The sequence below is a fragment of the Tribolium castaneum genome, chromosome 1 (genome assembly GCF_031307605.1).
Source record: "Tribolium castaneum strain GA2 chromosome 1, icTriCast1.1, whole genome shotgun sequence".
Classification (NCBI taxonomy): domain Eukaryota; kingdom Metazoa; phylum Arthropoda; class Insecta; order Coleoptera; family Tenebrionidae; genus Tribolium; species Tribolium castaneum.
Genome location: NC_087394.1, coordinates 31,600,056 through 31,616,933, shown reverse-complemented (window position 1 = coordinate 31,616,933; position 16,878 = coordinate 31,600,056). Strand labels below are relative to the sequence as shown.

At 35.3% G+C, this 16,878-nt stretch overlaps 1 protein-coding gene across 5 annotated transcripts in view; it reads left to right on the top strand.

The window, feature by feature from the left end:
- The window catches only part of LOC658190 (ras-GEF domain-containing family member 1B), a 44,008-nt gene that overhangs the window by 19,404 nt on the left and 7,726 nt on the right, over window positions 1-16,878 (top strand). For 2 of the 5 annotated variants that reach the window (XM_015978025.2, XM_008192647.3), the window contains exons 2-3: window positions 15,415-16,144; window positions 16,286-16,345. In XM_015978025.2, coding sequence (XP_015833511.1) covers window positions 15,422-16,144; window positions 16,286-16,345 — 783 coding nt within the window. In that variant the 5' untranslated portion in view covers window positions 15,415-15,421. The remainder of the gene's footprint in view (window positions 1-15,414; window positions 16,145-16,285; window positions 16,346-16,878) is intronic. The other 3 variants (XM_015978024.2, XM_015978023.2, XM_008192648.3) reach the window with 2 other exon arrangements.

Below are 16,878 nucleotides of genomic sequence, written 5' to 3'. Positions count from 1 at the left end.
TTTTTATTAATTTGTCAGACCCTCATCGGGCTATTAAAACTATGTAAATATTTACCGTAGATGTGGTGGCATAATGAGGGTGTGGTAATTCTAATTAAAGCTTTGTATCGGAGTTTGTTGCCTCATTAAAACTTCAATCTGCAATACATCATCATTTTAACCGTCGATATAAAGCATGATCAGTTTTTGCCCCTCGTGAGATCAATCTTGAAGACGCTAACAACGCCACAAAACGAGGGCCATCCCTCTTGCACTTGATGGATTCGGTATATTTTTCGCAATCATTGTGCTACGTCTTCTGGGGTTGATGCACTGGAAGGCGGTATCGATGACTCACATTGGGGGATTTGCTCTTAGGGGTGCAGACTGTTTGATTCAGAGCGGAGGGTGAAGACTCAGGGAAAAGTGTTGGCCTGTATTTTTTATTTCTTGACGTGACAAACGCCATAAAGCGGTCTCTTGGAAAAGTTTATTCCTCACGAAACTGGCGTTTGGAGCAATAACCACATACCGGCCGTTTTATGTAAATTACGGCGCATAAAAAGAGAAATGAGCAAAACGATTAAGATCTGGGGAGAAAAACTTGGCAGAAAAGTGGATCTGTTGTTTCAATGTTTGTGCTTGTGGCTGACATTTCCAATAGGATTCTCGGAGCTTGCCGATCGATTCGAATTAAATCCGAGATTTCTTGACGGTTCTTTTGTCAGATATTTTATTACATCACTTTGAAACTTTACTGCTGGAGTACAGTTTGCTGTATTGTTTTCCTAATCAATAAATCCTCACATCGTTCGTATGATGGATAGACACTTACTGTAACGAGTCAGTTATGTATTTTATTAGTTTTTAACAAAAGACAACTCTTCAGGATTCAATTCATAGAACTTGGATTAAGTTCGAGGAACAATAGAAAAACTTCATGTTTGGCGAGGAAACTTCCTCATTTCACTTATAAACTGAGGAATGGTTCGTTCAACATTTTGATGACTGATACTTATTTCCTGTTAAGGGGATGCGTCTGCGAGGGTTTGATGAAATTCAAATCTGGAGAATCAGGCGCTTATTGTGATGTTAATTCCAAAAATCGCTGTTTCATGTGGAAATTTGTAGGCTTGTTATTATTACCCAACTCCACGCTATCTCTCGATCATTAAGGAAGTTATTAATTACTTTTTTGCATAAAAAAATCATTGTTCTATTAAAGGTAGGTAGGTACTGTGGAAATTTTTGGCCCACGATAAGCCAACTCTCCTCGGTCATTGTTCTCTATTGTTCATTTCTAGTAAATACTTAATTGTAGTTTCACGGGTTTGATTAATTGCAAATGGTAAATATGTATTATGACTGTACATTGTTTAGAGTATTACGACAAAATACGTCATTAAAGCCCCGAAACTCTCATTAAATCGATTGTTTTTTCTCTTTCAATGTTTGAAATAATTCAATTAGAGCGTTCGAATTAAATTGGAAACTGTAGATTTTAGTGCGAACCAATTTTTCCATTAATTCATTCCTTCTTTCCCGTGTTATATTTTTTGACCTCAGAACCCTTATCTAATCGTAATGTTTACTACCTATCTGTCTAATGTATTCCTCGTTACACAAGGCCATGGTCAAATATATAAACTTTTTTCTTGGCAAACACTCTCTTGTTAGAATTTACGAGCAGCTTTCCACAATAAAATTCTGTTTGCTGATTTTTGCATAGCCCCATATTTTTCGATAGAGCGGCTTTCATATTTTCATTATCCACCCACAAGCTCGTATGAATCATTCAGACTCTCACACCTTTACGGTTGGGTTTTGAAAAAAGTAGGTTTGTTAATTGAGGTGTGTTTGATACGTGCTTTTATTTAACTTTTGCCTTGCAAAAAAGACACGCATTCCACGTGATACAACTCTCAACAAGTTCAGGTAACTGAACTGAATTTTCAACAAAATTGAGCGTTTTGGCAGTTAATCGCCCGGTGTTAGGGGACTGCGCTTAATGAGAATTCTCGTTAAATACCTCGTCTCTTCACGAAATCAATTCATTTGACTTCAAACTACGTCCGTTTAATTTGATTAAATTTTTGTCAAAGGATTAACTCCGTCGCTGCGTTTCAAAGAGTTTCACTCGTCGAGGAAAGTTCTACCTTTTAAGCAGACGTTTTTATCTCAACTGTTTGTCGAATTTGACTAGTCGGTACGCGGAAAAATTTTATACTCCCACAGTGTAAACAATTTTATGATGCCTTTGAACTGCACCGACTTGTCTTCCTGCTGCTTCAGTTTGATTTGTTCGCCTCCATATTGCTGTATCTGTTGCCAATATAATACCGATAAATTACCGCCCGGAAATTGCGTCTATGGCAATCCCATACATCCGGAAATTGAAGTGATGCATTTATCCTTTTGTAAATTATGAATAGATGAAAATGGATGTTTGTAGACGCTTTTTTGCCTTCAGGGGGTGCACGTTATGACCCTCCATAAGTGTTGATTGAGGTCGCACCACTACTTTATTTTCCGAGTTTTCTTGTGTTTTCACTCGCCCCGGAGCCAAACTTTCCTTGTTTGTTGTCTCAAGACACTGCCAAGTTGAGATGTCGTGAGATAAAGGGAATGGGCTAATTCAAAGTGTGATAAGAGATTTGGGTTGGATTTTCGTGGCACAGCATGAAGTGATCAATCAAATGTAAATGCAGCGAGTTGATTATTCTGTTAAATCGTCTTCCTGCTACCTTTACGATTAAATTGTTTCTTCCCCCATTGTTTCGAGCACGTGCCACGGAGGTTTGGGTTCTCGTAGTTTTACATACTTTATCTTCCACTAGCACGTGACCGTCACTCTTCTTTCGTCGTTTTAATTCAATTAGAATGATGAATGGTCAATACACATTCCTATAATTAAATGGACCCCGGATTTACGACTTGACGTAGTTTTTTTCTAGCAAGGGGTCCGAGCCCAAATTAATCCACTCTTCAAAGTTTTTCCAAAAACACACGACTTGGAATTAATTCGCTTAATTCGAGTAGGTGTAGCCTATTTTAATTCACAAACCGTTATTTTCGAATCAGTGATAATGGGATGATTATCTCGAATTGTTCCATCATTTGGCAAAGACTTTCTTTGGCGGACCTGGTGGGTGTTTGTTTAATAATTCGCTTTTGTCAGACAAGAACGTGGTGTCTGGTACTAAGAGATTGCACATTTTTCATCTCCAAGCAGCTACGTCCTGAATGTTTAGCGCGTAATGAGGCGAAGCGGGCCATGTGTTTCAGTTTCGATAATTGAAGCTCGCTGTTGGACAAAGTGTAGAATCAATCAAGTGGTTTACGTCACTTTCTCTGGGGTGATTGTAACAATTTGTAGTATTAAAACGTTACAACGGTTGCGTTTCCCATAAATCGGCGGACGCGAGGTTAATAGCTGCTGTCCAACGTCGCATCCATCCTGATTTAGATAATCCGATGGAAATGGGCGCATTAACATGATAAAAACCATTCATCAATCACACTTTTGTATTTTGTCAGCTTTTAAATGGAGAGAAATTCTCGCAAAACCGCATTTCAACGCGTTCTACAACTTGAAATGTGGGGATTAACGACAGACGTATTGAATGTCCACATTCGTGACAATAGTTCGATTTCCCTGATGAGAATTGCAAATTGCGAGAGCTGGATAATGTACAGACGTCAAAGTTCACATGCAAAATAACGAGATCCCGGCTCTGAAGTGCATCTCACTCGCAATAAAAGTGCACGAGTTGTTAGGGGAACCAAAGTGAATAAATTACACTAGTTTACATTTTTTTACCATTTATAACTGAAATATGTGTCACATTTGTCTTATCACGTCTAGTTTTTTAAATATACAGACTTTTTATAAAAGAGTAGGATCTCAGGTGGTTCAGAAATTTGAATTTACCGCATTTAATTATTTTATTTCTATGAATTTTCTGAAAAGTACCAATTTTTATCTATTTAGGCACCTAATAAAACCAATTTTTTCATATACTAATATTGTTCGTTGTTTGTTGAAAGAAGCAGCAAACTTCTAATACTTACTACGATCTTACATTCATTTATAGACACTGTATTTATTAAAAGTTTTGAAAATTTGTTTCTGGTGTCTAGTTTGGCATTGTCTAGTTTGGCATTCGTTGTTTTATGTAATAAACTAATTGTTAAACATTCAATTACTTTACAGTAAGAACATTTTTACTAGATATTGAAAAGACAGAGAAATCAAAAGTACGAATAAAACACCAATTAAATACGAATTATTGTTATTAATAACACTAGTTTACAAAAAAAAATATTTTCCCAAGAATCAATTTATATTGATTTTGTTTTCTTTTTACTAATGATAACTAAAAATGTCACATTTGTCTATCATGTCTACTTTTTTATAATACATTCACTGAAAGTTTTGAAAATTTGTTTCTGGTGACTAATTTCTCATTCGTTGTTTCTGTTATATACTAATTATTAAACATTATATTTGCCTTAAAATATCATCAAGTGAATGTAGAATAAGCCCAGACACCTTTTTTGTTTTGTTTGTGGTAAAATTATCCTTATAAAACCTGTGAAACTTGAGCAATCAAATGGTAAACGTTTTTATCAAGATTTAAAGTCTTATGAAAAGAGGTATACAGTGAAATCTCCCTTAATGGACACCTCCGAATTACGGACACCTCTTCACAACGGACAATTAAAAATTCTCAATCAGTGTCCGTTGTTGAGAGGTTTTACTGTACTAAGGTCTTTGGGATTTTTATATGTTAGACGATTACTGCTGGTTCCAATAAGAGAAACACTAATCAGTACAAAAAAAGAAACAAATTTGTGTAATTTTTTAATTTTTCAAAATTTTTGAATCGATCTTTTTTGTGGCATTTTTGGCTTTCGTTATTGACGTAATTACAAGTTGTTAAATATTTTATTTGCTTTAAAATATGAGCTGAATGTTAATTAAACCCAAAAACTTTTTCTATGTGGGTGTTTAAATTATTCTAACAAAACCTGGAAAGCTTAAGTGATGAACATGGTGATTGTTTCCATCAAGATTTAAAGTCTTATGAAGAGAGGTATTAAGGTATTAAGGATATAAAATATAAACAACTAGTACAAAAGAAGAAGCTGTTTGTATATTTTTTGATTTTGCAAATTTTGTCAAATACTTATACTTTATAATGAATATTTAAGAAACTATTTTTTTTCGACTTCATTATCAGACTTAGAATTAATTATTCTACTGATCTGTTGGTAAAAACCGTTGTAAACTAGTGTTATACAGGGTGATTCAAAAAAGACGGTCAAACTTTCGTATAGTGATAAAAGACGTTCAGTTAGACACAAAAATTAAGTAATTTTTTTTCAAGCAACTTAATTTTTATATATTTTTTAATTTGTTTTTCCTAGAAACGGTTTTTTGCTCTTTTGTTTCCATGTCGAATTTGATTTATTCTCGATTTTGTAAGTTTTTTAATTGTTTTGTACGTTATAAGATATTACTTGTTGATTTTTTACAACAGGCATTTGTTTAATGTTGCAAAAGCTGTCGCTTCCGCGAACAGAAGTCAAAAAAATATAATCAGAAGCACCAAAAACTTAACTTTGAAGAGCTGTATCTCGTAAAAGAGAGCTCAAACAATTTTTTTTGTCATAGGAACAGTTTGATGTTCCTTTACCAGTACTCGATAGATTGTCCGGTACTTTTGAGTAACTTTGTATTGGCACGATTTCGTGAGAACTTGATACAACAGGAGGTCCACAAAGAGTTACCAGTTGCCACCCAGTGTGACTTTTTTTCGTTTTTTGAAGCATATGGGAGTGGTGGTGTTCCGCATCATAAACTCCACACAAATTTTAAGCACCCAAAGTCATCCATTGATAAAGCTCCGAATCCGATTACAACCTTGCGGCGACCTTTATTACACAACGGATTATGGAATAGGCTTGTAACATCTGGTTCCAATAAACCATCGTATGCAAAAGAGGAAACCTCGACCAACTTATAAGTTATTTATTTCTTGCAGTTTGTACTTTGTGCTTGTTGCCTTCATGTTATTAGAATTTATTTGTATGTCGGTTGCAAGTCTTCCAAGACCAAGAATAATTAACCTTCCCCTTAATTGCCCGATAATTAAATTAATGACGGATAATTTTCGACGTTTCTGTACAAAACACTAATCAAACTGTTACATAACGCGGCAGCGCTCTAATTGTTGGCGGCGTTTTTACATTCCACCAATAATTGAAACAGTTGTATAATTGTATCCAACTTTCACATTTGTTGGTTCCGATTACTTTCCGCTTCCTTATTATCTAATATAAAATCCCGAGCCTTTGAAACCACTTTCAGACTCTTTTAAGTGGATTTTACTTATAAATAACCCTAAAAGCGAGCGCTGAAACGGATTAGTTTCGATGGTAAAGTGCTAAACCGTGGCGAACTCGAGAAATTCCTGCCACAAACTATTAAAATCTTGCACCTATTGAAGTCGGCGCCAGAAAGCACGATCACAGTTTTTCAGATTAACTGACTTATGGGCCATGACTGTGCATAATTTCGTTAAGGGTGGACTTGCATGACGCAGATAAAGGAGTCTGTTTGTATTAAGCGGTGTGTTTATTTTCCTGCGGAAAAGTTAGCAATTTCCAAGGATGTGAGCAGATGGATGTTTACAATTGCACATGTTTCGAGTGACTCACAAGTAGTATTAAAAATTAATAGTACTATTGTTATTAGGGTCAAGGATTAAACTGACACCCAGAAACGGAAATAAATTGGAAATAATTTTAATTTGGTTCTTGAGCAACATTGTGTCGGCAGTCGGTAACTTTTCATTGTCAACATGCACCCAAGGTTGGAGCTAATAATGCTAATGTTAGCGAAAATAATTGACAAATTACTCCCATCAGAATTGTTATTGTCCCCAGTTAATTGACAACTGCCACAGTTGTCCGAAAACTCCCCCACCTGTGGGTTAAAGTTGTCTTTGTGATATGGGATTATTGTTAATCCACTCATTTAACCTTGATCTGCTAAATATGAATGAATGGCAAAAACACTCACGACTGCAGTGTTATTACAAGCTTGTCTATTTTTTACGAAAACAGCGCCCATCGATCTTAATATTAACGAGAAATCCCTGTTTATTTTTGATCCGCAAATAACTGATGTAAAGCACTGACTAATGCGTCTCATGTGATACTTGTCCTGCAGAATCTGAAAAAATGTGCACCTGTCTCAATCAGTTAATTCGCCAGGTGCCGGCGTCTGTTTGAATTGGCCACAGTTTTGTAAATCGTGGTCCAAGGCTGCTCCCGAATTTATTACCTTAGACGGTCGTTTGAAATTATTAGGGGCCAAGTTCGGGCTAGAAGTTAAAATTAGAAGAGAACAAGCCGAGTGTGTAACAACATCTTTTCTCGCGTGTGCACGAAAAACGCGCACTGACATCAATAAATTTAATTGGGAGGAACACTTAACAAAACTGTTTCGTTTGACGGCTTACAGCCATTATCGGATTATTTTTAACGGCGAAGCTAGGAAGCGATTTCGTAAAATGACTTGATTTTGCTATATTTGTAGAGGTGGAGGTTGATGGGGAAAGTTGCTCCGGGTTTTTCACACTCGTTTAAACAATCAATGCGTAGGTTCGTTTACTTCTCGTTATTTTGTTAAAATCGGTTAGGTGCGGCCGATGGCCGCTGTAAATGCACTTTTATTAAGCGGACTCTGACTGTAATTAATTGTTTTGTACGATAATTGGATACTGTGTCTGCAAATTGCTAGTATTGAACTACTGGCAGTGGAAACTCAATTACGTCGCAAAATTTTGTGTAATTTTCACTTGACTTTCACTCTGTAAGCTGACACTATGACCGATAAAAAACTCCATTGGAGTAAAATTAGGTGACCTAGCTGTCGTCCGTAATAATTGTCCTTGTCAGTTAATGTAGGAAAATGTGAAATGTGATACAATTCCATCCTGTTTTACAATTGTGTCGAACATTTTTTAATGTTACGCTCCTGTCGGGGAATTTTTATTAATTAATTTCGTATGCTGTGGTGATTTAAACCGAATGTTTATTTAATAGGATTAATAAATGTGGACTAATATGACAACCTTGAACATTGTTAGCATTTAAATGTGTTACTTAACTAACTTATTTTTGGGACGTCTCGTTTTAAAATCAGATTAACACAGTCACTAACCTTTTGACGAAACCTTAGAGGAAAAACAGCCAGGCTTACAATATTATTTAGAAAATGCTTTATAGATTTTAACTGCATTTGAACTTAACAAAAAAAATAGAAAATTTTTTTTTATGATTTATGAAGAAGTCCGAACAGCATGTGTAGTATTATAACGTAACAGAGGGAGATTAAAATACGAATGCAAACAACCTATTCATCAATCAATCAGATCAGAGTATATTCATACCACAAAGCTCAGTGGGAACCTATTATTATTTGAACAAGTTTCAGCTCACACAAACAAAAATGAATCTTTTCAGGTTATTTATTATTTGTAAGAGCTTGTATTAGGTGTCTTTCCTCTTATTATTTTTTATTTAGACACGTGACTTTTCAATTACTTTACTAGAAATTAATTTTTTCTAGTAATTAAAAAATCAAAAGTACGAATAAAACACCAATTAAACACAAATTATTATTAATAACACTACATAGTTTACAAAAAAAATCTGTTCTCAAGAAATAATTTATACTGATTTTGTTCTTTTTACTCATTGATAACAAAAAATGTCACATTTGTCTATCATGTTCAGTTTTTTATAATATATTGACTAAAAAATTTGAAAATTTGTTTCTGGTGTCTAATTTTTCATTCGTTGTTTCTGTGATAAACTAATTATTAAACATTTTATTTGCTTAATTTATCGTCAAGTGAATGTAGATTAAGCTTAACCAACTTTTGTTTTGTTTGTGGTAAAATTATCCTTATATAACCTGGGAAACTTAAACGATCAAATGGTAAACGTTTTCATCAAGATTTAAAGTCTTATGAAAACCTGGACACCTCCGTATAACGGACACCTATATTACAATTTCCACCTCTCATTAGAGGACACCTCTCCACAACGGACAATTAAAGATTCCCAATGGGTGTCCGTTGTTGAGAGATTTTACTGTACCAAGGTTTTTGGGATTTTTATATTTTTATATGTTAGCCGATTACTGCTGGTTACATGAGTTACAAAAAGAGAAACGCTAATAAGTACAAAAAAGAAACAAATTTGTGTCATTTTTAAATTTTCAGAACTTTTGAATTAATTTTTTTTGGTTGCTAAAAATATTACTTGTTTAAAAATATCGTCAGATGAAAGTAAATTAAGCTCAAACAACTGACCCTGATAGTACAAAAGCAGAAGCAAAAATTGTCAAATACTGATACTTTATAGCTGAGTGAATATTTAAAAATCTTGACGTCAAAATAGACAGGTGTAATTTGCAACAGCAGGTTGAAAAAATATAATTATGTTCGGGAAATAAAAAACTAATCAATAATACAATGTACCAGTTGATAAACCATTTATGATCACTAATTCTGGCATTTTTATCATGTGTTTGAATTTATATCACCGAACAGACAAGTTTATTGTGACACTGAAGTTGCCTAATATGTAATAATAATCTAATAATGTATTCCACATAACGTTGTAACTGATAAACAATAATCCACTCTTCAGAATACACAAACAAAGTTGGGAAATTCTTCCAGAACGCAATTTCTCTCCCATATTTCACTGGCTTGACATTTTCTGGCATTTTTGACTGGATTCCAGCCAGTTCTGGCCACTAGTGGACTAATCCGCTTAATTTAATCGCACAATTCAATCAATCCAATTTTGTTCACAATCAAACTGGCTTTACACAACGAAGTGGTCACGTTTGTAACCGTCCAGACGGAAGAGAAAATAAATCAATCAACGAGGGACGTGTTGAGTGCGACCGTCACGAGCTCGAAATCACATGCTGAAGATACACATTTGTTGATAATAACCCAGTTATTAAATGACATATCCATGTCCGGAACTGGCAGTGTCGTCCAGGAAGTGCATTATCGGCACACATTTTGTGGCTGGTGCACTTGGGGGTTCCAGAACATGTTTTGGAAATTCGTCCACAATCGATCGACTTGAATTACTCAAAGAGGTCGCGGTTAGAAATAGTTGCTCGTAATTTCAAAACCATATCCTCTATTCCTGGACGTCTGCGTTCACTAGACATTTATAGACACCGGTTTTAGCTTTATCGAGTGAAACAACGAAAAATAGAACATTATGTTACGAAATTTCCGAAAGTCATGTTAGTTATTACATTAAGCCAGTTTTTGGTCTTGTTGGTAATTAAGAATCGAGACAGAACACGCTCCGTTCAGGTAATTAAACCAAATAATGAACATGATATTTTAGTTGTCATCACGGCAAACCGTTGTTGTAAGTTCAGCACGTTCTGAATAACGACGATAATTACCTTGCAAAATATGTAAAACATGCGGCGAGGATGTAACACAAAGTGTGCAAATTGCTTGCAATTTTGAGGAAGAGGATTGCGTGCCGAGGATGTGCATTGTGTGTATATCTGTGTGGGACAGTGATAAAAATTCAATAAACGGTATTAAATGAACGAATGCCGTTTATTCAAGGAAAAAACTTCTCGCACAGCGTGAGATGAAAATAATCAGCAGAACGAATATTGACAATTAAATTTGCAATTTCAGCTACTGGATTCTTTGATTTGAATCCAGAGCAATATTTGTAAGTTTTTGTATCGGCAAACGAAATAAATCTCGACTAACTTCAAGTAACAAGAAGAAATTTATTTAATTTTGTAATCTTATCACCGTATAAATTTAATGACCACTTGAGTATAGAAAACGCACAACATAAATAAAATTTCGTTATTACGAGAATCAATTACCAATTACGTATCGAAAATCTCGTGATATTATTATCACAAATTGCATTTTTATTGTTATAGTTTACGTGCTTTGAAAATTAAACCTCACATAACTATCACGATTTATGCTTTGTCTAATCTCAAATGTAACCCTATTCAGTGAAACGTGCTCATTTATTAATTAAATATAATTATTATCACCGTTTCGGATTATGTGGAGCTAATGGATTTTAATTTCCAACTCAGTTAACTAAAAATTTCAGACATAAATATTTTCGTTTATTTTTTTTATAATCTAAGGATTTAACGCTAAAGTTTGAAGTTATGTTTCACCTTTACATTCATCTCTTTTTTTCTCAAAACAAAAGGTATTTTCTCTTTATTAGGATGTGCTCCTACGTTTACAATTTTGCGCCTTTACGTATTTTTATCTTTTGCCGCATTATTTTCTTATTTCTCTCTTTTTTATGCTCCGCTTTACGTTTATACGTCTATGTGTTCTCTCAATCTCTTATTTTTGTTTACGTGTTGTTTCACTTACCTTTTCTACACTTTTTTTCATAGAAAAATTGTTACCCTGATCCGGGTTCGAACACCCGACCTCCACTAGGCCACCAGGGCCCCAGGTACTGACCGGCTTTTGCAGATATTTTAACACAAACTTTTTAAATAAATCAACATTACAAACTATATAATTGCAATAATTTACCTAAAACACAAATAAATTCAGTTCAAAAGTCCGCGAATTAACTCAAAAAACATTTTCTCACACTTTTTTTTAATTAATTCTCTAATTTTTCTCCAGGTTTCATTAAAAGATATCGGGCGTATAAGTTGATTCTACAATTTAAAAATTGTTTTGTCTTTTTTTGTGACTTTAGCACGTTTTAGACAGAAAATGGACACAATTTCTCCAAAAATCACCAAATTTGTATATTTTCTAGTCAGAAATAGTGGACGTGCGCAAACCCTACCAGATTCGCAGTGGCCATGATTTTTATTAACAATGTTTTTCGGGACTTTACTAAACAAACTCAGTTAACTAAAAATTAAGGATTCAACGCTAAAGTTTAAAATTATGTTTCACTTTTACGTCCATCTCTTTTTCTCTCAAAACAAAAGGTATTTTCCCTTTATTAGGATGTGCTCTTACGTTTACAATTTTGCGCCTTTACGTACTTTTACCTTTTGCCGCATTATTTTCTTATTTTTCTCAGTTTTATGCTCCGCTTTACGTTTATACGTCTATTTGTTCTCTCAATCTCTTATTTTTGTTTACGTGCTGTTTTACTTACCTTTTCTACACTTTTTTTCATAGAAAAATTGTTACCCTGATCCGGGTTCGAACACCCGACCTCCACTAGGCCACCAGGGCCCCAGGTACTGACCGGCTTTTGCAGATATTTTAACACAAACTTTTTAAATAAATCAACATTACAAACTATATAATTGCAATAATTCATCTAAAACGCAAATACATTCAGTTCAAAAGTCCGCGAATTAACTCAAAAAAACATTTTCTTCCACTTTTTTTTAATTAATTCTCTAATTTTTCACCAGATTTCATCAAAAGATACCGGGCGTATAAGTTGATTCTACAATTTTAAAATTGTTTTGTCTTTTTTTGTGACTTTCAGCACGTTTTTGATCGAAAATGGACGTAATTTCTCAAAAAATCACCAAATTTGTGTATTTTCTAGTCAAAAATAGTGGACGTGCGCAAATCCTACCGGATTCGCAGTGGCCATGATTTTTATTAACAATGTTTTTCGGGACTTTACTAAACAAACTCAGTTAACTAAAAATTTTTAGACATAAATTAAATATTTTCGTTTATTTTTTTATAATTTAAGAAGTCAGTCATCTAAGGATTCAACTAAAGTTTGAAGTTATGTTTCACCTTTACGTTCATCTCTTTTTTTCTCAAAACGAAAGGTATTTTCCCTTTATTAGGATGTGTTCTTACGTTTACAATTTGTCCCCTTTACGTACTTTTACCTTTTGCCGCATTATTTTCTTATTTCTCTCAGTTTTATGCTCCGCTTTACGTTTGTACGTCTATGTGTTCTCTCAATCTCTTATTTTTGTTTACGTGTTGTTTCACTTACCTTTTCTACGCTTTTTTTCATAGAAAAATTGTCACCCTGATCCGGGTTCGAACCCCCGACCTCCCCCGTCGAAAGTGGCGCTTATACCACTGGGCCACGAGGCCCCAAGTACTGACCGTCTTTTGCAGATATTTTAACACAAACTTTTTAAATAAATCAACGTTACAAACAATTCGTACTAATATTCGTATGACAGAAAAAAGGGAAAATAATTATAGATTATCTTTAAATTGTTTCTGTCGTAATCAGTTTTCTCGATTAAATCTTCGTTTTCCGCAACTGTCCTGCTGCAGTATGTTTAGGTCAGCTCTATCGATTATGGGACGACCACAGTGGGGGTTAAGGGGATTAAAACCCTATTTTTATGAAAATTTAAGAAATTTACAAGTGCTGAGTTTGTCTAAAGCTAGAATATGGAGCTATAGGAACTAATTACTGCAATAACTTGAGATGATTTGTGTTTACACCACAGTGAAAATTAGTTCAGAGGTTGCTTGCTGCACAATACGCTATAACTAGACCTCCAGGCTGAAACGTACTGCAACAAACAAAACAAAAAAGACTTGTTTAGTTCCGATGCACCGCAATATCAGAACTTGGGAAGCGCTTTATGGACTTTTCTATTGCTTTTATTCGGATTTTGGTAGCAACAGCACAGTATTATTTCAAGATTTTTTTGGATATTACTTTTTATGCCAAACGTAAATAAACATTCTGTCGGAATGTTCGACCTGGTTTTACTACTCCAACAGTCACAAACGAAAGGAAAATGCGGAAGTGAAAAATACACAAGATTATTTGCATTAAATGCACAACCGATAAAAGTTTATTTTATTGTGATATGCATCGTAAAACGTATCTTGATACGGGAATGATAAACACCGATAAATTAGAGCTACTTGTTTATGCCTTTGAATGTCAACACAAGTATTAAAATTATATTGCTAGAGAAACTATTTCAAACCGACTGCGACTAGTAAATACAGTCTGTGTTAGAATGATTTTCATCTAGTCATCTGCGAATTTCTCATGTAAAATCAGAAAATCTCGCTTTATTGAACTAATGATATTACCATTCTCCATTTATTAAGTCCCCAATTCGGAAATAAGCTGTGATAATAAAAGTAGTGTTTTCTTGCACAGCTGCTTTTTAACGAAATTTTTAAAAGAAACTAATTGACTTTCACAAGATTTGACATTTATTGACAGAGGATTCAATTGAGCAAAGCGGCACAAATTTTTAACATGTTGGTAAACCAATGAGAATCATTTAAAAACACATTGTACTTGCTCCCTTAATAATGATATTCATGTAAAAAAATCACAGCCATAATTTGTTTGGTCCTCTTCAAGGAAAATATTTTCAAGATGGTGCCACTTCGATTTAATCGAAGTCGATATCAACTTTCTTATCTTAAATGAAAAACTATATTTTTACTTCGTTTTTGGATTAGCTGTCATTAGCTTTCCCTACACTTAAATTTACTTTGACAAATTACGCAAAATAGCTCTGTCTACTAGTAGATAGGGATATATCCTCCAAAATCAGAGAAACACCATAAGCTGGAAAATGAAAATAAAAATTGAAACTTTTACTTAAAGTTCTCCAAACTTAATAATCTTAAAATTTTAGCGTTTTTCCAATTTTGAACACACTGAAGGAAAGATACCGACTTTGTCTTTTAAATGCCGAAATACAGTTTGAACATGTTTAAAAATGGCAAAGTAATTGATTTCTGATACGAAAGGTGCAAATCCAGAAATTAAAAATATTCTGAACTCAAAAATACAAATCTTAAAACAATAATTTTTATTGTTCCGAACATGTTTTTGCTTTATTTTAGCAAATTTTGGTTTATCCAAAAAATTACAAAAACAGACATTTTTTTCCGAGAGGCGCGTTTTCTTTCTGCAGTCTCGTTATTTCCCAAGAATATTTTATACCGCGGAATTCTTGAACTTGACCTTTACCGCGCGTTCAGATACTTACTCCAAATGGGAACAATAAAACCTTTCAGCAAATTGCAGCCGTTGGAGGCGTAATTGATGACTTACGAAAATTCCACATCGTGTAAAAAACTAGAATTGTTTCAAATTAGAAAGTTTAAAGTTACGTACAAGGAAATAAAAACCCCGATAATGATAAACCGTGTTCAGGTACAAATAATTCTCGTATTGATTTTAGATTTGAGTTTAAATATTTATGTGAAACCAATAAAGGGTATTCACGTTGGTGTTAGATTTGGAGAAGTTAAATTATCAGAGAAAATGTCAACGCTCTCTAAATGGCTTCATAAAGTCAAAATCAATTGTTTGGGGTTTCCCTCTCGCGACTTGCTTCCCAAAACAGCGCCATAGCTCTTCGTCACCAATCTGTTCAATTAGCCGCAACATGGACGACCCGGAAATCCAGGAAACGGTCGAATCGATCCTGGGCAAGGGCGCCAAAGTGGTCGATTGCGAGAAAAAGTCGTCCATCAAGGAGGAAGAAGTGTTGTTCATCAACGGCATGCCCGTCACCCTCGAGGGCAGGGACGGCCTGGCCATAAAGCAGGCCCTAATCACGGGCCAGGTGCCCCCTTGCGACCTCCTCAACACCCTCCTGATCAAAACCGGCATCCTCAAAGCCCCCGTCAAACTCGACACCTCGCTCAGCGTCAAATCCACCACAGTGACCAAGGAGGAGGTCACGGTGTCCAGAGACGGGAAGGTCGTGGACGAGCGCAGTCGCGAGACCAAGGAGCAGAACTTCTACACCAGCGCCATCACCGAGGTCTACGAGCCCATCAAGATCATCCCCACGGCGGAGCTCCTCAACGGCAAGTACGCCAGGACCAAGTACTCGGACAACAACGGCTACGAGACTGGAAGTGAAGGAAAATTCGAGTCGAGCTCGAGCGCCTCCAGCTGCGAGTCGGACGGGCCGACCTACAAGCCCCAGACCTGCCTGAGCAAGGACTCGGGCCACCTGAGCAACTCCACGTCCACCAACAAGGCGGACTTCACGCCCAGCTCGGCGGACTCGCTCAGTTCGCTCGACGAACCCGATTTTTTGAGCGAGCAGTTCAGGAAGTGCACGTTCAATGGGACTAACGGTTTTCGCAAGGATTTTACCGTAAGTATGGTTTTTCGAAGCGAGGCGATTGCTGCTTACACAATAATTGCGTTGAAAATTTGAATCATTTTGTGACAAGTTGCGGGATTTGTTGCCAAACCGCCTACAATTCTTGTAATGGAACACGTGCTTTATTTTTAGCCCACAATATTTGGAACTGTCGCTTCCGACCTCACACCAAAAGACTGTTCGAATAGGAGGGTGAGTTTGGTTATTTTTGTTCTTTGTTTAACGAATCTGTGATTAATTCCATCACTAAGCTTCATTTATTCCAGACAGAACTAAAATCTAGGTCAGTTTTAATGATCTTCTCTTGATTCACTTTACTTGATTAATTCGTCCGTCTTTTTATAACGAATTGTTGATGCAATTTAGTGTGGTTTCAGTAAATTGTGCTATAATGAAATACAAAAGTCCAATAATAATCAACTTATTTTTATACCCATGTGAAATAAAACTGTCTGTCCACCAGTGTACGTTCCACGTGAGCCAAATAAAATTTATTGCTGTAGGAATTTCAAATAATTTTGGTCCAGTGAATCAACGTAATGTAAACTGACTTTTTGTTAATTTGTTGCGTATGCTGTCCTTTGATGTGCACCACACAAATATAGCCTCTATTTTCCAAACAACTGCCGTTTTCTGTGTGTTTTTTTACACCGTAGAAATTTGGACCTTTGATAACACATGATTTGAATACGATTTTTACCCGGATTTTGCTGAAAGTATTTAAA